General features: G+C 50.5%; 1 protein-coding gene across 10 annotated transcripts in view; it reads right to left on the bottom strand.

Moving 5' to 3' along the window:
* Nucleotides 1-917: 917 nt before the first annotated feature.
* Nucleotides 918-22,784, bottom strand: part of DAG1 (dystroglycan 1) — a 65,352-nt gene continuing 43,485 nt past the window's right edge. For all 10 annotated transcript variants that reach the window (XM_045200192.2, XM_045200193.2, XM_024565702.3 and 7 more), the window contains 2 exons: nucleotides 17,314-17,713; nucleotides 918-5,737 (listed from right to left, as the gene is read on the bottom strand). In XM_045200192.2, coding sequence (XP_045056127.2) covers nucleotides 3,338-5,737; nucleotides 17,314-17,598 — 2,685 coding nt within the window. In that variant the 5' untranslated portion in view covers nucleotides 17,599-17,713 and the 3' untranslated portion in view covers nucleotides 918-3,337. The remainder of the gene's footprint in view (nucleotides 5,738-17,313; nucleotides 17,714-22,784) is intronic.

The following is a 22,784-nucleotide window of genomic DNA, read 5'->3' as shown; positions in this document are numbered from 1 at the left end:
CTTAGTGTGGTATTCCAGAAGTATGTTTGATCCTCAGCTACTCCCTACTCTGGGACTCGGCTCTAGAGGCAATATGGGATCATATCTTGTTCTTGGAAGTTTTGAGCAGAGCAGCAGCCTGGGGCTGTAGGTGGAGATGATGTGGGGATGGGACCAAGCCCAGATGAGATACTTGTTCTGTGTTCAATGGTCCCTGATCCCACTTCGGAAGACACAGCTGCTGCCTCCCCTGCCTCCCACACCCTGGGCAGTCTCCCAGGATCACCAGGGCCCTTCCTGGGCAGTAAGTCATGTTAAGCCTACCCAGCTGGCCTGTCCATCTCACACAGGGCACTTAGGGGCAGGCCCACAGAATACAAAAGCCCAACCGGGGCAGAACAGCTTGGCCAGAAACATTTTTTCCTTTCTCCCCACTCCAAGGCCAAGGCCAAACCTGCCTCGAGGCTATCTGTGAGACTGGCAGCCCCCAGCCCACAAGGCAGCTGGGGTGGAGCTGCCACCAGAGGACTCCCTAAATCCCCATCTTTTCAGGGTGCCCAGGCTGAGACTCCTGTCCAAGACCCGCAGGGGGTGCTGACCCACTTGGGCAGGGAGCCTGTGGCAGGACCTTCTTCCCCACCATCCCCCCCCACCGCCAATTTCATTGGGTTTCCCACCCCCTCTGCCCCACAGTGAGGAAATCGAGACTTGTGGACTCAGGCAGAAGTGCCAAGGAGGGCTCATGTGCTGGCAGAACTTCTAGAGCGCACACCCACCCTCTCCCAAGGGCACAAAAATGGCAAGGCTTCGGAGGCCCTAAAGTGAGCTGCTCACAGGCCACCTCTGCCTGGGCCTGCCTGGGTCCCATCTTCCTACCCCACCCCTCACGTCCTAGAGTGTGTAGAGGCCAGAGAAACAGATGCTCGGAGGCAATGGCATTGTAATAAAGACACTGCTTTTATTTAGTTTGATATGTTTCTATACAGAATGCAGAAAACACATCTTAAAATCATATAGAAGGAAATAAAAACACGTCAGTGGTTGGTGGACATTTGAATGTGAGGCGGACTGTCTCACAGAGTCCAGCAGCCATCGCCAGCCCGCGCTCGGGGGAGGAGGCTGCCTGCAAGGGCATTGTTGCTGCTGTTATTCTGTTCACTGCCCCTGCGCCTCCAGTTGCTATGGCAACAGGCCATTCCGGGCCAGCCACATCTCTGCATGGCAGTGCCCTGTGGTGGGGTTGCTAGGGGCAACTGAGCTGTTTGGAAGGCCTTTCAGAGCCCTCACCTGGAACACTGGGAATTGTTTACTTTTTGATGAGGTCAGCAAAAATAATCTCACCAGGTCAGATCCCACTTGTGCTCCTAACTCCGGGGCACTGAGGACACTCTGGCTTGGCCCAGGGCTTGGAGGCACAAGGCCCAGTCACCAGAAGTCCACTGAGCCTTCATCTGCACGCTCCCCGTACCGGGGCACTGTCCACTCAAGTTCCCACTGGGGGCCAGGCAGGGGAGAGTGCGGCTGGGCCCTGTGGGAGCAGGCACACGGGGCGGGGGAGGCCTTTGGGAGGGCAGGGTGGAGGCCCCTCCCCTCTGACCGGCCCTCCCCTCCTGAGGCAGCACACAGAATCCTCTGCAAAAAGGTCTATATGGCTTAGAAGTGGCTGCTTGGTGTGCAAAGGGAGCCTGGGTCCACCCACCTACCCTCGACCACATTATTGCAAAAGGCGTCCCTCCCTAAAAGGTACCCCAATAACTCAGACGTCAAGCAAAGTCATGCTCAGGATGGTGTCTTCCAAAGGAGGAGAATCAAAGCAGAGGGGGCGCCCCTGAGTCACGGGACAGAGATGCCGGTGGATGGACGGACGTTCTGCTAAAAAAGGCCAAAGACGCCTCAGTGTAATTCCAGAATTTAAACTGCTAGGAAAAGGAGGGGAAAAAATAAAAAAATTAAAAAAAAAGAGCAAAGCCGTCAGTTCTGTGGAATCAACACTAAGAGCTTGTACAAACTGCTGTAAGCATCACCGTTTTTAATCTTTTTTTTTAATAAAACAATTTGAGGCTGTATAAAAACTTTAGTAAAAAATTAGCTTTGAGAGCCCACAGATTTTTCACTATGAACTATTGCTGGCACTCCTCCCCAGCCACCAGGCTTTCCCAGTCATTCAGGCCCCAGGTCTGGGACAGGAGCGCCAGAGAAGAGGGGTGGGGTGGGTCAGGGTGGGGGCTGTGGACTGTTGGGACAACTCGGCCAAGGTCAAGTGAGGAAAGAGCATCACATGACATAAAAATATTGCATCTTCACCAAAATGTCCCCCACTGAGTGTTTCAAAAACCATGATATTCCTTTTAGGAGGGGAAAAACACAGAAGGAGGATAAAAGAAACTAGGTTGATGTGGTCGAGTCCCTCGACCTCCCCAGGTACCCCCATAAGCAGCTGGCCCACCCTGGAGCACCTAGGTTGGGGGCCATGGCCCGCTGCCTCTCGGAGTCCTCTTTCCATGGAAACGAAGACCCCTTGGTGGTAAGCCGCTGGCATGCATGGGGTGGGGGGTATGAATGCCCACAGCCCAAGAGGCCCCTCCAGCTTCCAGCCCCTGGCTACAGCGGGAGAGCAAGCCCAGCACCAGGGCCCCAGCCCTTGAGGAGCCAGGGCCGGGAGGCCCCCAGTCCAGCTCTGGGGTATCAGAGCAACCCAGTTTACATAGTGTGAAAAAATAGGATTCCTTTGATTAAAAAATACTGTCCCTTGGTCTTCTCTAAGTTTGAAACACCCTGGGAGCTTATTTTTAGCAAAGCGATTTCCCATACCCACCCAAAAATTATTATACATACAAGTTTAGGTAAACAGCAGATTAAATGTAAAAACTTAACCTTAAGAAAGTCCTTTGAATTTAATCTTTAGCTACTGTTTTCCAGGTTACATCCTGCAGCTAGACACACGTGAATAGAAAAAACAGTACAGTTAGTGTTAAAGGCAAAACGCAGAGAGCCGGGAGGCCGCCCAGCACTGCCTGCGAGTTCATTCACGGTTCCTCGCTCCCTCCATCTACCTCTACGCCAAACGGTGCTTTCAGAGCCAGCCATCAAAAACGCAGCGAAGAATTTTCTATGAACAAACAAAAAGCTGTTAGGCAAAAAATAAAAGTAAAAATGTCCCCAAAGTCTCTCCAGCCGCTTTGGGGTTCAGGAGGGTCAGAGAGGGCAGGCTTGTCCAGGCCCTGCGTGTGTCAGTGTGTGCTAGGTCAGGTGTCGGCCCCCAGTGGGCGATGGTCTGCAGGCCACCGGTCTCCACAGACAACACCGTGTTGTCTCCAGGGCCCTGCCCTACCCCTGCCTCCACCTAGGCGCTTGTGGGTTAAGGGGGGACATAGGGAGGGGGTGACCGGTATGGGGTCATGTTCTTGGGACGGGAGCCCTTGCCCTCCATGGGGGCTGTGAAGGGTGGGGGAGGCTGGTAAGGAGGTGCGTTGGGGTCCTCATCCCGCAGGGGCGTGTACTCTCCAACAGTGTCCTGGTTCAGAGGAGTGGTCTCGGGCACGCTCTGGTTGGGGTACTCAGGAGGGGGGAGAGGGGCTTTCTCCTCCTGAAGGATAAGTGGCATGCTGGAGGAGGGTGGGGGCTTGGAGTCATCCAGCTCATCCGCAAAGATGATAGGCACCCCCTTCTTGATAAAGGTGGCCTGGTCCTCAAGGGTGAGCTTGCCCTTCCGCTTCTTGCGATAGCAGATCATGGCGATGATGCCGGCAATGAGCAGGATGGCCGCGACCACCACAGCCGGAATGACTGTGTGCAGGTAGACGTCATCCTCGCTGCTCTTCTCAGGGTCCCTATCTGGCACCTCCGTGGGCGGTGCCTCTGAGGGCACCCTCTTGGGTGGCGCCACAGGGATAAACTGCAGATGCCGGCAGCTACCAGAGCCCGTCACAGCAACACTCAAGGCCTTGAAGTCAGGCTCCAACGCGTTGGAGAAGGCAGCCCGGGGCTTCCCGTCATCCTCAGCGATCCTGCGGCTCAGCCCTGTGATCTGCTCCTTGGGACAGGGTTCTAGGGGCAGTGTGTTGTTGGTCCACTCCACCACAATGGAGCCCTGGGTGATGTTCTGCAGAGTGATGGTGCTACAGTTGCGGTCCCCAAAGGCGAAGGCCAGCTTCTTCACCAGGGAGATCTTCTTGTGAATGTCATTCACCACTGGTGCTGGGTCACCCAGAAACTTGGCCTTGAACCGTGCAGGGGCCTTGTCCCCTTGAGGGCGCCTGTGGACATGGATCTCAAAGGCATCCACAGCTGACAGGCCACCCTTGTCGGTGGCGTGCATGAAGTACTCGTGCTTGCCCACGTGGCTGCTGTCAGGCAGGCCGTACATGAGCTGGCTGTTGCTGTTGAACTGCACCCAAGACTTCTCGCCTACAAGCTGCTGCTCCCGAAGCTTCAGGGTCAGCTTCAGCTTATCAGTGGTGGTGTCCTCCTTGTCATAGAAGGTATCTGACGGAATCTTCACCTCGAAATAGGTGCCGACCCAGGCATCCACCCTGTCAATGTGGTTCTTGAGCTCTGGGCGCTGGTTGGGTTCTCCTCCGCGGGGCACCCCGCTGGTGGTGGTGCGGATGCGTGTAGGCGGGGAGGCTGTTTCCAATCTGGTGATGGGAGCTTTGGTGGTGGCCCGAGGCACTGGTCGGGGGGTACGTGGCTTCTTGGTCGGCCTCCGAGTCGTGGTGGTTGAGTCAGTAGAAGGCGTGGCTGGTTTTGGCGTGGATACTCGTGGCTTCTTGGTGGTAGTTGTGGGAGGAGTGGCGACTGCTGTGGGCTCCACATATCCAGGAATGGTCATCGTTGGACGGATCTGGCCAGGAACCGTGGTGCCAGCTTCTGACACTCGAGTGGGCTGGATAGGGCCTAGAGTTGGGGTCTGGATGATGGCGCCTCGGGTCCGAATGGTGACTGTGGGCTTCCCGGGAATGGGGTCTCTGACTGGAGGTGCCAGGGTCTCCGTTGGAGGAGCAATGACTGGAGATGTGGGGGTGGGTACAATCCTGGATGGCGGCTCCTGAATGGCCGTGGTTGGGGGCCCAATGGCAGTGACAGGCGTGGGTGTGGCGTGGATCTGCCTCCGGATGCGTTTGGGAAGAGGGGGCTTCTTATTGGCAATGTGCCAACCCACCACAGGGTAGCCAAGCCGGGCCGACATAGCACCCTCCCTGGCAGGAGCCTCCACACCACGAATGTCGGGCACGCTGTTCTGGTTCAGGGAGCAGCCCAGCTTCCAGGAGAGCAAGGCCCCATTCTCTACCACTTTTTTTGCATTTCCTGGCCCGGCCATAAAGGCCGACATGTCAAAGAGCCTGTTATTTACCACGGGCACCAGCTTCATGCTGGGAAGCTCCACTTCTGAGAAGCTCCGCATCCTATGCAAGAGGTCAATCCTTTGCTTTGGGGTCATCTTGGTAAGGTCGGCATCCAGAATGACCGTCAGGACAGTCACAGGCTCCTCAGCAGCACAGGCAGATGAAACCACCTCACCAGGGTCAGGTGACGACGCCCGCATGGACGGCAGCTCACTGTGGTCTTCAGGGTAGACCTCAATAGAGAACACGCTGGATGTCTGGGGTACGTGGCTCCCGTTGGCCCCCAGCCGCGCAGCGCTCACTGCAATGTAGTGCACCCCCTTATCGGTATCTAGGGGGAGGCCCTCCAGGGTGCGGCTCTGTGGGTCCCAGTGCAGCCAGGATGGCAAGGCCTCCTTCCCCGCCGCTGATACCTGGAAGAGACACCAGCATGAGGTAAGTGCTACTGCCATCTCACGACCTGCAAACGCCCACAGCAGGTGACCACTGGCCTCGTCTGAGTAATTCAGAATTCCTGTGGGGGGACCTACTCCTCTCTCCTGGGGTTCACCGAGATGTCACGAAAAGCTGGAGCTGCCAGAAGGGCTAGCTTGAAAGGCAAACAATTCGCCCAAAGTCACATGTCAGACAGACAGCAGGGCTGCCACTCACACACATCTCATTCCGGAAAACTGACGCCATGGGGCTCAAGACTGTTGTGGGTTTTCATGCCAGCAACGTGCCTGGCCACCCCCTCACCCCCCTCTGCCGCAGAGTTCAGCCCGAGTGTCTCACCCTCAGCACTCCTTTCTATCCTCGCCTCAGACGTCTCCTCTGGCCTCCACGGACACCACGACTTTGCTCAAGCCCCATGCCTGACCAGAAGTGCCTTTCCCACCCAGGAGCAGAAATGCACACAGGTCTGGGTGCAAGGGACAGCTCAATGCCCTCAAGTGACTCCCTTCACAACCATCACGTTAGTCAAGTGTAGTGGTACACCTCGGGGTAGCAGACACAGTTAGTCGTCTCAAGTCTTCATTAACCCTGCTTTCCAACCCTTGAGAAAACTGTGATGCCCAGGGCAAGGCACCGGAAACAATTATTCAAGGAGAGTGCTTATCAAAGGCAGTCCAAGGAGCTCTGGCATATCTAAAAGAGAGTTCTACAGTCAGCTAAGTTCGGAAGATGTGTAGCGCTCACCTCTGCCCTCGGAAAGAGCGCAGGCGCAGACGTAGGCCTGAGGAGCTCATCCCCTATCCCACCCACCAGCACCCCCCAAGACTTGTTTCAGGGTGGAAATCCTCTTCCACAGAGACGTATCACTGGTCATACTCCCAGTACCCAAGGGAACGCCGCCGTAAGAACTTCCAGCATCAGCTGACAAGAGAAACCAGACTTGCCTCTTGCCCAGGCCCCATCTGTGACCCCTCTCATCCTGGGGAAACACCCCTGCCCCCAATGCACAAGAGGTGGCACCCACTCTCTTGTCTGCCTGAAGGCATCTCCACTGTCCTGTCCCATCGAGTCCAGAGACACACTGGCCAACAGACAGCATGTCTTACGGCCAGCCTCAGCCTACGGCCACTGCCTGTCAGCAGAGGGACACTAAAATGCTTCCCTCTCTGTGGCAGGAAGGCCAGAGCCACACCTGCTGGGCTCCGCAGGGGCTCTGCTTCCTCGGGTTTCCTCTTGCCCAGGTTACAGGTGCCTGAGTGACAGGAGGAGACCCCAAGCTTGTACCTGCTCATCCCAGCAAGGACACAGGAGCCTGGGCAGCATGCAATCCCCTCCACCTCATGAGAGACCAGACACTCGTCCCCTTGTAAACAGGTTCCCTACTTGCAGCAAAAGCCTGAGAGAGGACACCTGACATCATCAGGAGTTGTATTACTGAGGCTGCCCCTACCGACTGCTCTTTGAGCCGCTGAGCTCACTGAGGGTCTGTGAGGCCACATTCCATCCACTGTAGGGTGCGCTGTCATCTAATGAATGGGCGGCTAAGAATCCCTGTCCCCTGCAAACTCACTCACCATCCACCGCAAACACAGCCAGCATCAGAAATGGTAAAATATCTGCAGAGATCAGTGTTTTAAAATCCATGAAAAACACTAAATATATTTTTCCTCTACAGTCTTTTTTAGCTATAAAAAAATATTTATTTCAAATGTTTTGGCTGAAAAACCTGGGCTTTAAATTTTTTCAGTTCAATCATGTTAAATATGTGAACAGCCTCATCCACCTATAAACACATAAAGCAAAGGCTGAATGCTCTTATTTTGTAAAAGAACACAAAGCAAAGACGTAAGGCCCAAAGAGAGAAGTCAGGGGACCAGGAGATGTTTGCACGGCTGGGGTGGAAACTGGGGTCCTGAGAGGTGAGTAGTAGGTGAGCCAGGGTGTGGACCCAGGTCTCTGGCCACCCAAGGATATTTCCTAACCCCGCTCCACCCTACAGCTACCATTGGGACAAGAGCACCCGTGGCAGAGGGAGGACAGACGGGGGAAAGAGGGGGGCCTGGATGGAGCTCTGGATGAAGTCGGCCCAGGAGAAGCCACCTGTGGAGAAGACAGAACGGGGCCGAGAGGCCAGAAGAGGCTCCAGAGGTGGGTGCCAATTGGCTGGCCGGGCCCAGGGGACATTCCCAAGTGGCCAGGCAGCCTGACCTGTGCCCAGCCCTGGGCGTTCCATCAGCATGGATGAATAAGCAGCCCCAGTGCTCTTCCAAGTGTGCCCCAGCTGCACAAGGGCACTTTAAAATAGAGACGGCCCGCCCCTCAAGCTTCCCAGCCTGGCTCACCTCCTATCCTGCTGACCCCAACAGCCACAGCTCTGGTGCTGGACACTTCCTTAGGAATAAACCCAGGCCACCTTTTGGCCTAGGCTCCCACACAGCCAGCCTTGGAAGACATAAGCTTATTTAAACTATGCCAAGTATCATTATAACGTATTAGTAACATGTAACATAAATAACAAACCTTAAAGAAAACCCTGGGTTTCTCCAAACCAAGTTATAATGCTCAGTTTCTCACTGGGAGATGGAAGAGCGGAACTGCTAGCTTCACGTTGATTACTGAAACAAATTCTCTCGCTGTGGTCTACCCAAAGCTTTACAGACATTTAAGACAAGCCATGTCAGAAAAACAGATCCAAACTCTCCAACCTGCATACCTGCCTGCCTTCCCCCCTGCGGAGCCTGGCTCCTCAGGGTGCTAGAGCCCCAGCTACACCTGGCCACAGGACAGGTATTCAACCTGGGTCTCCTCAGACAGGAACATTCTGAAACCCACGCACCTCTGAGCATCCTGGTACGGGCCGCGTCGGGCCCAGGCAGCACTTTCTGTGGTAATGACTCATTTAATACAAGGGCCACAGGAAGCAAAATAAATCTGAGTTCCACAAGGAACCTAGCCAAGGCAAGTCACAGACAAGCTGGCACCCCTGCATCTTCAAGGCCATTTGGGGAAAGCCCCTGAACTTGGAAGTCTGAACACGCCTGAAGGGCTGGCAGCATCCACAGTCCCCGAAAGATTCCACTAGCGGGCTCTCCCTCCCGAGGGCACTTGGTGGAGGGAACGCTCTGGGATGCAACACCTGCTCCACCCAGACAAAGCAGGAGCCCCTTCAGTCCCTGGGAACTCTGGACCTTCTCTCCAGCTTTCAATATTCTGCACCACTTTTCCTCTCAGGGCCTGGGGGCGAGGTGGGATATAAAAGTTCTTTCTGAACGACACGGCCCCCATGACAAGCCAGGACTCATCCTTGTAACAACTGCCTCCTGAAGGGGAAGCCCCATCCTTGGGAGCCCAGGCTGAGTCCCAGCTCCAGGCAGGTTGAGGCCTGACCCAAACTCAGCCCGTTTTCTCATCTGAACAAAGAGGAAAATGATGCCATCCTGTACAGTCACAGGGCCAGGCACAGGCTGAATTCTGTCGGTGCTGGTTCCCCACCCACCCCTGGGGGCTGAGAGAGGACCCAGGACACACCGCAAGACTGCTGCTGCAGACTTGAACGGGTCCAGGGCATGTCCAGGCTCCACTCTCCAGTCCTCCCTCCTAACTGGCCTTGTACCCAGCGCACAGTGAGACCTTGTCTCCTTAGTCATACCCCAAAACAGAAGCTCAAAGCATCAAAGGGAACGAGGAGACCACAGGAAAGGGAAGCCAGGATCCTTATAGGGGAATAAGGCCAAGGCTGGGGGCCCCCAGAGACTTGTTTGCCTGATAAGACCTGTCTGCAGGTGACAGCCTGGACACCAGCATTCACCTCCTCTTCAGTGTGTAACATGTGCTGGGGCCTGGCATATATGCGCCTGAGGTGCTCACTATCCTTGGAGTCTTTGGTTTACTCATATAAATATTTCCGCCCGAGCTGCACCGTTAGCACCCACAACTAACACCTAAGGGTGGCCAGGCTAGGAATGGCAAGCGAGAGGCAGGAATCAGAGCTCTGTGAGTGCTCCTTGGCACCAGCACGTGTTGTTGGGGACTGGCAGGTCCCAGCCACAGGACTCCGGCAGGGTTTCAGGTCACTCAGGCCCCCATCACCAAACACCACCACTGCCTTGGAGAGGCTGGAGACAAGGCTGCCGACCATACAGCACAGGGCTCTGGGAAAGGAGCCTTCAGGCAGTTAGTGGGAACCTGCAGGAGGCAGAATCTGCAGAACGAAGCCCGACTTGAGAGTATCATAGGCCTCCCCAAAAAAGCCAGAAATCTTTCCAGGGTCAGCAACCCTCAGAAAGGACATGCTTCTGAGATGGAAGGCCAGCCCAGCACGGAGGAAAATAAGAACAGCCACACACCCAGTTTGAGAAGTCCTGACCCATAAAGTATATCCAAAAGCATTAAGAATCAGAACCACAAAATCAGGGCAGAGCTGCAGGGAGGCTGCCCGCCCAGCAACGCTCACAATGAATCACCATGACCACCAATGACTGGGGAACTGCCAAGTGGGAAGGTTTTGGTCACTCCGCAGTCTATACCAGCAGATGACTAGTGACTGACTGCCTGCTCAGTTCTGGGACATTCTCTCCAACTGCTTTGCTGGTGCCCTCTCTCACACAGTAGGACATCAAAAGACCGGGGTGAAGAAGGTACAGTTCCTGTGCTAATAAACACCATGCAACACAAGCAGCCTCTCAGCCCAAACCAGTACCACCTGGGGAAGAGCAAATGGGCAGAGGAGCTCCCTCATTTAGCCCCTCGTCAAAAAAGGCAGGTTTCCACCCGGAGCAGGAGCCAGCCAGCCAGGCACAAACGGAAGACAAAACTGAAGAACTGGGGCCTAATCAATTCTATGAACTTTGGCTTCTGAAACCAACAAGTCCCAAGTTTTATCATTTAGACCCCACAGGGTGGCATCTTACCCATGCAGGAGCTGTGGGACTCAGAAATGGCCAGAAAAGACTCCAGAAAGATGGGTAAGCATTTTCACACCCATGCCACTCAGAGGAGCTGATGACAGCCAGCAAAGAGGGATCTCAGGAACAAAGTGTAATACAGAGGTTGCATTTGGTGAGAATTCCCCCAAACTACAATCCTTCTGGAGGGTCCTTTGGACTTTGGTGGTGACTCTTCCAACTAACACCTCTAAACAGGACAGTCCCAGGGCTTCGGACTGAGCTCTTACCTGAACCCCCCCGAGATGTACTGGAGGGTCTTCTCAGTGGCCCACTTTAAAATGGCACGGACTGCTGTCCTGTGACACCCACTGCTTGGGCCTCTAGCAGCCTGTCCTGGCAAAGCCCCTGCCATACCTGAGACCTGGTCACTGGCTCCTGATCCTTCAGCCCCCTCACCCCTTGGCCAAGCTGCAGAGCTGGGCCATCCTGCAGCCGTCTATGACCATGGGCAATACCCTGGAGGCACTGGAACACGAAGTGGTTTGAGACCGACTGTGTGGTCCCCTCTGCTCAGGGAGGCGGGAAACGGTCCCTCTGGTGGGAGTCTAAGCCTCCAATCAAGCATTAGAGGCCCCTGTGGTGCTGACGCACATCCAGGGTGATCCTGCGTCCAAACCATGGACTATGGCAATGAGACAACCCTCTGTGGCCAAGATCAGCTTTGCAAATGATGCACATGGGCAGTGACATGGCTGGGCCGGGCTGGGACATGACACAGGTCAACAGGAAGAGCCTCTGGCTTAAGGTCCAAGGGCCAAGACTTTTCCCATGTAAGGTGAAGAACCACAGTGGAAGGGGATGCAAGGGGCCTTTGCTTTGATAAATAAAGCAGAGCCGCACCCATGAAAGACAATCACTGGTCTGACTGCCAGACACGCAAACCTCAGACCAGCACACAGCTCCTGCCACAAAGGCCAAGGCCACCCGACCACATTCTGAACACGGACTGTCTAGCCCGGTTAGCACCCTTCTGGTCTGAGTTATCAGGCACTTTACAGAATGTTGTTCTCATCTAAAAACAAAAAATTTTCCCCCCCAAAATGTGAAGGACAGCTTAGCATAGTTATAGCCATTAATAAAATTCTTAACCCCCCCAAAAACAAACAAACGAATTCTCAGAAGCAGTCCCTCTCTCCCACGCCTTGACATCCCCTGTTTTTCCTTTGTCGTGTCCCTTCAGTCCTTGTCAGTACTCTCCCCGAAACGCAGAATCCTGTCCTTTCAGTAAGCATTTGAGTTGATGAGTCTAGGCGAATGCCATTCTGACAACCCGCCCCCAAGGATGCTGTCCCTCGCCAACCCGCGTTTCGTGGTGTGCCGTGTTCACAAGGGGTCCATTCAGAGCCAGGGAACACCCACTCGAGGCAGGAAGAAACCACAGTTCATCTCCCACAGGCGGGGTTGCCACAAAGCTCTCAAGCATCCAAAGAAACGCTCCTTTCATGGGCTCCCCTTCTCGGCCAGAAAGAGTAGCCATTGTTCACAGGGGAACAATTGGGGGCCCATGCCAGCGGCTGAGAGCACAGTCCCAGGAAGGGCTGCTCCCAGTCTGCCGACATCTTGGGCTGAGGGAAAGTCCGCATTGTCTCCAGGCAAGGAGGCCAAGGGGAAACAGGGATGAAAAGCCATCCATACCGGCTCTACCAACATGAGACGTCTGGGGGGGCTCTGGAGGGTCAGCCCAGTCCCTTCACGAGATGCAAAGCTGCCGCTCCTGACCACCCTGGAGAGGAAGGGCTAGCACATCTCCGGGCCTATGCTTACCTTCCTGAGCCAGTGAGCCTCACTCACTCACGTCACAGGGAAGGCACCAATCCCGAGGGAGGCCAGGGTCAGGATGGGTAACCTGGACTAGGGCCAACTAGGACAGCCTAGGATCCGCCCAGCGAAGGCCAAGCTGGATTCAGTGGGACCTGTCCCCAGAGACCCTGATGAGGAGGAAGGGTGCCCTAGGACCCAAAGGCAGCTGTGAGAGCAACAAAGAGTCAAGACCTGGGATGAGCTTTGTGTACAGTAATCCAGGTTGGCCCACGGGAGCACATGCCAGGACCATCTGCTGTGGAATGTACCGAGGTCACAGGAGAGGAGAGAGCTTCGTGATGCAGGTCTATCAGGAAGGTCGTGCTGGCCACAGGGGCCTGGAGATAACCTGCAGCCCCTTCTTGTACCATCAAGCTTATGGCATCCACTTGGGAGGTAAGCTGGGGCTGGTAGTGTCTGACCAATTCTGGAGGAAGAGCCAGAGAACTGCAGGGGAAGTAACAGATGCCGGCCAGGCTGAGGCTGGACAGAGCTGCCCACTGTGTGCAGAGCACAGGCTCCAGGACCTCAGGGCTACGTCCTCTAGGCTGGCAGTTCCTCTCTTCTTTCTCCTGACCTGCTGCTTCCTTGCAGCCTGGTGATTCAAGTTTAGGGAAGCCCTTGATTTAGGAGCTGATACTACCTGATGGGCCACCGGACTGACAGCAAGCAGCAAACCCTCTGCCACTGTGATGCCCAGAGTTGCCACAACCTCCTGAAATAGCGTAACCAATAGCTCACATAGGTCAAACAAGGCCTGGCAGGCAGCCAATGCGGCTCACTTAGCATGAGACTTAATTTTCTATCCTTTCAACAGACTGTTACTCAGCCTGCTGTAAACGCTGGATTATGCCATCAGCAATCGCCATGCACAGCCCCTGACCAGTCAGCAAGTATGACAATCATACCACGTAACCTCAGCAGATCTCAGGCAGATGCTCAGCCCATGAGTCCTCATTAGGCAACTCGACCATGTCCAAATTGGCTGGAAGACCAACTCTCACCTGGGAGCCCCACAGAAGGCTTAGCCTGCATTTCTCCTTGCACACAGCCGGGCAGGCTCTGACAATCCAAAGCACGTTTGCAATCACTGAAGGGGCCCTCCCTCCTTCCCTCTGCCAGCCCGTAAACACTGGAGGGCCAACTGTGCAATAGGGGTCAGCCACACAGACTAACCAAAAGCAAGAATTTCAAGTACAGAAATTTGCTAAGAAGGTAACACAGGGTTTTGTGGGAAAGCTGCTTTCATCAGGGAGGGGGGAAAGGGCTCCAAGTCCTCAGGAGATGTCCAAGCTGGACCTGAGTGTACCCATGCCAACAGAAGAAAGCAAGAGGCCTGGGGTGGGCCCCGAGCCTGGCACGTATGCACAGCAGAAAAGGGCGAATGTGGCTGGGACGTGGTGGACAAAGGGAAAGGGGCGTGATCCTAAGTGCCGCTCGGTAATGGGTGGTGAGGGGAGGGTGTGAAGCAGATTGCAGCTTTCCAAAGATAAAGATGTCTCTCGCCTCAGTGTGGACAACAGACTGAGGGGTCAAGAACAGAGGTGGGGACCTGGGAGGAGGCGAGTAAGTGGTGGCTCAGATGATGGTAAGAGCGATGGGTATGATTTGGGGGTCACTCCAACAAGGCTCCTTGAGACCAAGATCTGAAATGTTCCTCACATACACAAGAATATTGGGCAGCCCTTGGAAGTTACATTGTTAAAGAATACTTAACAACCAAGGGGGAAAACTCAAGCTGCAGTGAATGAAGAAAAGGTGAAGATCCATCCAGCGTGACTGCAGTTCCGTCTAAGGTGTCTAGCTGGTGTCTGCCTGGTGTCTGTCCGCCACGCAGACACCCCTTGATAAAGACAGAAAATGATTGGAGGGATTCACCAAGTGGGAAGAACCAGGGATTTTCTTTTCCCCTCTTATACAACATGCATTTATCCATCATTACTATAATGAGGGGGAAACACAACTCCTTTAACATAAGACTTTTTAATCCTGTTCTTAGGGAAACCCTAGCTCCAGGAATGAAGTCAGGTATTCTGATCCGCTCTCCACCCCACACAACCCTGGCTGCAAGAGCATTTGGGATGAAGAGTCACACATCTTCATCTGTTTTTCTACAGGCTGATCAGCTACTAAATGGTCTGCTTTCTACAGATAAATATGCTCAGATAAAATCCTGTTTTCCCAGTAAAATCTCTTTACTCCCCTGGTGAGTAAGCCTGTTAAGTATCTCTCTCTGCCAGATACAGCCAACAGCTGGCCCACTGTATCATTTCGAGGCACCTCTGGCCAAGACTAATCCGTGTGAAACATTCCAGTGGCCACCAGAACAAGGTCAACCACTGCAGGGTTTGGCTATCCAGACCAAATCTGCAGCTAGGCAAGAAATGTACCCCTTAAACTGTCATTCTTCACCTAACGGCCAGACTAGCACTTGGCTTGCTGGGATATTATGAAGATTACAAGGAAATCTTTTGCAAGCACTTCGCAAACTAGAAAGAGTTCCATGGAAGTGAGCCAGGATCTTCAGAAGTATGGCCACTTCTGGGATCGCAAGGCCACCCTGAGAACGAGCCACACCCTGAAGAGAAGGGGGCCAACAGGGAAAAGGAAGAGAGCACAAGAAGGGTGCAGGTGAGGAGGAGGTCTGCCCACCTCTCAGTGGGAAGCGTGGCACAGAACTTGTGGCTATTTCTAACCTGGATGCCCCGGGGCTGTGGGTCAGAGAGGGGCACGTTGGTAAGGACTACCCCAGAGCCTGTATGTGCTCTGACCAATGGTATACAATGAAGTGTTGCCGTGCAAGTTTCCAGGGCCAGGCCTCAAGAGACTGGCACCTCTCACTTCCTGTTGCTTGGATTACCTAATCATGGAACCCGGCTGTTGTGCTAGGAGGAAACCCAAGCAGCCGACAAAAAGGTCTACATGGAAAGGAACCAAAAACCCCTCCCAACAACCCAGGTAAGCTCCCTGTCGACAGGTAGCACCGACTTGCCAGCCGTGAATGAACCATCCTGGAAGGGCATCCTCCGGCCCCAGATGAGCCTCTCTAGCTAGTGCCATGTGAAGCAGAGATACGGTTCCCAGATGAGCTCTGAATACCCAAATTCCTGGCCACAAAAGTGTGAGCAAAACAACTTAAAAAAAAATTTTTTAAGGAAGTCTTTTTTTTTAAGGTTTTATTTATTTATTTTTAGAGAAAGGGGAAGGGAGGGAGAAAGAGAGGGAGACAAACATCAGTGCATGGTTGCCTCTCACATGGCCCCCACTGGGGACCCAGCCAGCAACCCAGGCCTGTGCCCCGACTGGAAATCAAACCAGCGACCCTCTGGTTTGTAGCCCATGCTCAATCCACTGAGCCACACCAGCCAGGGCCAAATTGGTTGTTTAAACCACTCAGTTTTGGTGATTTAAAAACACCAATAGGTAGCCAGAACACGATGTGTATGTAGAAGTCTAAATACAACATAGACAGAAAAACTACTATAACAAAGTATAGACCTTAAAATATTTTTAGTTCATTTTTAAGCCACACCTCTAAGGAAAGGATGGTGTAGGTCGTGGGTCAGCAAACTATGGTCGTGAGCCATATCAGGCCTGCCACCTGTTTCTGAACAGCCCATGAGTAAAAATGGTTTTTGCATTTTGAAGTGATTGAAAAAAATTAAAACAATAGTATTTCATGACATGAGAAAATTATATGAAATTCAAATTTCAGTTTCTGTGTCTATAAGTAAAGTTTTACTGGAACACAACCATGCCCATTCATTTACAGATTATCTATAGCTACATGTGCACAATCCTATCAGAGTTGAGGAACTCCACCAGCAATCAAATGGCCTGTGAAACCTAACATACTATCTGGCCCTCTAAGACGTGTGCTGACCTCTGCTCTAGATGTTCCTAGTGTGAAAAGCGCACCCCACAGGCCCAGAGGGCCGCCACGCAATCTCACTCAGGATCTAGAGGACATCACAAGGTCCCGCAACCCCAAAGGTTTGGTGCCTCTCCACAGAGAAGCGTTCTGTTTCCACCCTGGGTCAGCTGAGACACTCTTCCTACTACATGGATCTCAGGTACCCTTATTCTCTGCTCCCCCCAAGAAAGATGGGGCAAGGCTGAAGCGTAACTAATTTTGGTTCTTAAGTGACCAAATACATTGGTAAATATAGAATATCAAATTAGAGCAAAACTCCTATATTATTAATACCTTTTTTTAAAAAAAGATAGGTTCAGCCCTGGTTAGTGTGGCTCAGTGGACTGAGCACCGAACTGCAAACCGAAAGGTCGCCGGTTCAATTCCCAGTCAGCACACGTGCCTGGGTTGCGGGCCAGGTCCCCAGTAGGCGGCCACGAGAGGAAACCATACACTGATGTTTCTCTCCCCCTCTTTCTCCCTCCCTTCTCTACAAGTATATAAATAAAATCTTTTTTAAAAAATAGGTTCAAAGCAGCTAAAAGTTCTGTATTTCTTAGGTTTAATCCCACGGTCAATGAAAGGAGGCCTTTTCCTATACACTTTTTCCATCACACCCCTAACTCAATGACCAAGAGGCCTTACAGAGTACAAATGTAACGGCTCTCTAACAGTGAAAACCTCAGAATGGGAGTAGGTATAAATGTTTAGGACACTACTTGGAGAAATATGGGGCCCCTCTTGTGAACATCAGTAGCTGTTTTTCAGCCACTTAGTAGGTTCTGGAAAAACTGAGCTCAGAATCACTAGAGTGAATAACTGAAAAACTAAAACCTAAAACTAAAATGGGAGATGAAAATTCTTCCTCATTTACTTTTTATAGCCAGTCTCTCACCTTGACGATGTCTCCATTGGAGGCAATTAAATCTGTCGGAATGGTCACTCGAAACGAGCGCCCGACAACAGCTGTGCCATCCGGAATGCCAACCACCGTGGGAACCGCCTCGGGGAGGTCTGAGAGCACCGAGTGCATGGATGCCTCGAGCTGGCTCTCCCAGTCCCTGATGGCCCCTGAAGGTTCACTGGGCCAGTGGGACTGCGTCACGGACACACAGTACAGAAGGAGAAAGGTGGTCCCCCAGAGGGGGAGCAGCAGCGAAAGGCCCACAGACATCCTCATCCAGGGTCAAGTCTGCTCAAGCCGAGAGTCTCACGATGAAAGGAGGTAAGCGACGTGGTCCCAGAGCTGGGTCCTCACCCTCTGCACACCTGCTCCATCCCAGAGCACTCAGAGCCTAGAAAAGAAGAACAATCGTCTCAGACTTCAGCAAGCCCCGCGACTTCAGAGTGGTGCACAGGCAGTTATTACCCTGGTAATGTTCCTGCCAAAAGGAGCTATCCTGCGTTGGAGCAGGTCTCACCCTGTGCTGTCCAGTATCCAGTACAGAGCCACCAGCCACACGTGGCTGCCGAGCACTGGAAATGGGGCTGGCCCACTAAGTGCAAAGTATACTTACACTTTTTATACAGATTTTTAAAACTTCGTATATTAAAGGAATATAAAATATCTCAATACTTTTGAGATATTCTTACATATTGAAATAGCATTTTGAACATAAACATATTAACTAATAAATATTAATAAATGGTAAGTAATAAAGAAATTTATTAAACACTATTAAAATTCATTCTTCCTTATTTTTATTTAGTTTTATGTGACATGTGTGGCTCACATTACATTTCCGCCAGGCCGTGCTGCTCTAGACCTAACTTCTCTACAGGAAACCCAGGGGTCATGAGGACACGATCATACAGATCTCGAATGCGGGACCTTCTCCAAGATACCTGGCTCGGTTTGTCCAAACGCTGCCACCCCTCAACACCAGGGGGCTGGTCTAGATTTAGGGACAGCAACCAGGTGCAGAATGTACATCCTGACTAGATCCTGGATTTACTTCAAAAGCAAAAAACAAAAAACACACAAGTCCAGCGCCCAGAGGGGTAACTGGGGATTCTGCATATGGGCTGGAGGTGAGGTTTATTGCTATTTTTCCTGGGTGAAACGATGGTGGTGTGTCTCTGTAAGAGACTGTCCTTGGTTTTAAATTACTTAGCGACAAAACACCCCAAAATCTCTGCAACTCACTTTGAAATGGTCCAAAAGAAAAATGCGTGTGTGTACATATAAAGAGAGAGCAATGGAGCACACCATTGCTCTCCCAGTCCCACCCACACCAGCAAAGTCCAAGTGGGGAACCTAGACTTCCACCCTCATGAGACTGTAACAAGGTGCCCCAGTGCCCCACTGAGGTAGTGACAGAGAAGGCCAAGCAGGGACTTTCATCCCCACTGGCCTTTAACAACCTGCTGCCCTTGTCCTCCTCCTCTTCCAGCCCCGCAGTGTCAATGGAAACAACATGAAAACCCGTATTTCTATGCCCCCCCCAAGCAGTAACAAGGAGCCTCTCCCCCTCCCTGCTAGGGAATTATGACAGGAGGGCTCGTGGGGGGTCGGAACTTTCACCACTGCTCAGTGGTGGTGACGCCTGGACACCTACAATGGCTACCCCTGCCCAGCGGTAACAAGGACTTCGCCCACCTTCAGGTGTCACCAAAAGCTGGGTGGGGAATCTGGACCTCAACCTCCACTTCCCAGTAATCAGGCAGCACCTCCCCTACCTCTCCCCTGCCAGAGAAGTACCAAGAAAAGCCAGCTACCACAGAACTTAAAGAGTTTCAGAACAAAATACAAAATTGTCCAGGTTTCAATTTTTAAAAAAAAATCATACCAAGAACCAGGACAATTGCAAACTGAACGAAAAAAGGCGATCAATAAGTGACCGCGCCAAGGTGACAAAGACCAGCAGAGAGTAAGAGGGTGGGAAAGATACCAGGCGAATGAACACCAGAGAAAAGCAAGAGTGACTGGACGTGTATTAACATGAGATAAGGTAGATTTGAGAGCAAAGCAAATTATCAAAGAAAGACGTATTAATGACAAAAGGGTCAATCCACCAAGAACAGTAACAATCTTAAATGCCTATGCACCAAACAGCAGAGCTACAAAATAGGTGGAACACAAAAACTGAGAGAACTGAAAGAAAAAACTTTAAGAATCCACAATTCTAATTAGAAACTTAAATACCACTCTCTCAACAACTGACAGAATAACTACAAAGAAAATTAGCACGGATACAAAAAAACTCAAAAATATCATCGGTCAACAAAGCTCTACTAGACCTTTACAAAGCACTCCATCTGCGATTAGAACACATACTCTTTTCAAACGCTCATGGAGCACACGGCCAGATAGACCCTATCTAAGGCCATGAAATAAACCTCAACAAAAACTTTTTAATCCTCACCAAGGATATGTTTATTGATTTGAAAGAGAGAGAAATGTAAGATGTGAGAAGCATTAATCGGTTGCTTCCTGTACACACCCTGACCAGGGATCGAATCTGCAACCCAGGTTTGTGCCCTGACCAGAAACTGAACCCACAACCTTTTGGTGTATGGGATGATGCTCCAACCAACTGAGCCACCCAGCCAAGGCCAAACCTCGACAAATTTAAAGGAAATGAAATAAGTCCTGGCTGGTGTGGCTCAGTGGATTGAGCGCTGGCCTGCAAACCAAAGGGTTGCTGGTTGGATTCCCAATCAGGGCACACGCCTGGGATGCGGGCCAGGTACCCAGTAGGGGGTGCACAAGAGGCAACCACAGATTGATGTTTCTCTCCCTCTCTTTCTCCCTCCCTTCCCCTCTGTCTAAAAATAAAATAAAAATAAAAATAAATAAAATCTTAAAGGAAATGAAATAATACTGAATGTGTTCTCCAGCCACAAGGAAATCAAATCAGAAATCAGTAAGTAAAGGAAAACAGGAAACTCTCCAAACACTTGAAAATTATACAACATACCTCTAAATAATCCTGGGGTCAGAGAAGAAGTCTCAAGGGATGTAAAAAATTACACTGAACTGAATTTAAAAAGTACATTTGTCGACTTGTATTAAAATTTGTTGAACACAACTAAAGCAGTGCTTAGAGGGGCATTTATAGCCCTGAATCCACTAGAAAATAAGGAAGTCTCAATGCTCCTAACTCAAGAATCTTTAAAAAAAAAAAAAAAAAAAAAAAAAAAAAAAAAAGCCAAATAAACCCAAAGCAAGCAAAAGGAAAAAAATCATAAAGACCAAAAATCAGTGAAACTGACCTGGCTGGTATGGCTCAGTGGACTGAGACCCAGCCTGGGAACCGAAAGGTCACCAGTTTGATTCCCAGTCAGGGCACATGCCTGCGTTGTGGGCCATGTCCCCAGCTGAGGGCGTGCGAGAGGCAACCAACTGATATTTCTCTAGCACATCGATGTTTCTCTCCCTCTTTCTCCCTCCCTTTCTCTCTCTCTGAAAATAAATTTAAAAAAATCAATGAAACTGAAAACAAAAATAGAGAAAAATAAATACAAAATAAAACTGTGTCTCTGAAAAGATCAATAAAACTGACAAATCTCTAGTAAAACTGACAGAAAGAAGACACAAATTACCAATATCAGCAATGAAACAGGAGTATCCCTACAGATCCTGCAGACATCAAATAATAACACTTCAAATAACTCACAGATAAATTTAACAAATCAAACAAAAGAGACCAATTCCTTGAAAAGTACAAACTACCACAATTCACCTACTATGTTACAGATAATTTCTATTATTTTTTTTAAGATTTTATTTATTTATTTTTAGAGGGAGGGGAAGGGAGGGAGAAAGAGAGGGAGAGAAACATCAATGTGTGGTTGCCTCTCACACGTCCCCTATTGGGGACCTGGCCTGCAACCCAGACATGTGCCCTGACTGGGAATCAAACCAGCGACCCCTTTGTTTGCAGGTCCGTGCTCAATCCACTGAGCCACACCAGCCAGGGCAGATAATTTCTATTATTAAGGAAACTGAATTTGTAATTTAAAAACTCCCACAAAAAGCCTTGGCTGGTGTGACTCAGTGGATTGAGCTCCAGCCTCAGAACCGCAAGGTCACACTGGTTGATTCCTGGTCAGGGCACACGCCTGGGTTGTGGTCAGGTCCCTAGTTGGAGGAGTGCGAGAGGCAACCAATCAATGTATCTCTCGCACATCAGTGTTTCTCTCCCTCTCTTTCTCCCTCCCGTTTCCATCTCTAAAAAATAAATAATCTTTTAAAACTCCCACAAAAAGAAATCTTCAGGCCCAGATGGCTTCACTAGTAAATTCTACCAAACATTTAGAAAAAAATAACATGAATTCTATACAACCTTTTCCAGAAAGTATAGGAATACTTTCCTATTCATTTTATGCAGCTAACATTACACTTATACCAAAACCAGACAAAGGCTATACCAAAAAAAAGAAGAAAATAAAATGCAGATAATTAAATCTCATGAACAAAGCCACCCCAAAATTTACAAAAATTTTTCACAAAATATTATCAAATAGAATTTAGCAATATACAAAAACAATTATACACCATAACCAAGTGGTATGTATTCCAGGGATGCAAGACCAGTACAGTATTTGAAAATCAGTCAATGTAACTAAGGAACAAAAATCACAAGATCAGATCAACTGATACAGAAAAAGTACCTGACAAAATTCAACACCCATTCATGATAGACACTCTCGAAAAAACGAGAACAGAGAACTTCTTCAACTTGATAAAGAGCATCTACAAAAAACATATACCTAACATCATACTTAAGGGCAGATAGAACGCTTTCTCCTTAAGATCAGAAGCAAGGCAAAGATGTCCGCTCTCATCACTTTTATTTGACATAGTGCTAGATGTTCTAGCCAGTGAATAAGGCAAGAAGGGGGAGGGAGGTGCATATAAATTGAAATAGAAAAAATGTTTTAAAAATCCAGAAATACAACCATACAAGAATGCCCAACTGACTTTTTTTTAATTTCAATAGTATTTTAAATATATATTTAATTGATTATGCTATTACAGCTGTCCCATTTTTTTTCCCTTTTATTCCCTCCCACCCTGTACCCCATGACCAGCATTTCCTCACCTTAGTTCATGTCCATGGGTCATACATTTAAGTTCTTTGGCTTCTCCATTTCCCATACTATTCTAACCTCCCCCTATGTATTTTGTATCTACCATTTATGCTTCTTATTCCCTGAACCTTTTCCCCTATTCTCCCCCCTCCCCCACCCTTGCTGATAACCCTCCATGTGATCTTCATTTCTGTGAATCTGTTCCTGTTCTAGTTGCTTGCTTAGTTCACTTTTGTTTTTGTTTTTTTAGGTTCGGTTGTTGATAATTGTGAGTTTGTTGTCATTTTACTGTTCATATTTTTTTATCGTCTTCTTTTTCTAAGTCCCTTT

Source organism: Desmodus rotundus, chromosome 8 (genome assembly GCF_022682495.2).
Source record: "Desmodus rotundus isolate HL8 chromosome 8, HLdesRot8A.1, whole genome shotgun sequence".
Taxonomy (NCBI): Eukaryota; Metazoa; Chordata; class Mammalia; order Chiroptera; family Phyllostomidae; genus Desmodus; species Desmodus rotundus.
This window is presented reverse-complemented; position numbering and strand designations above follow the sequence as displayed.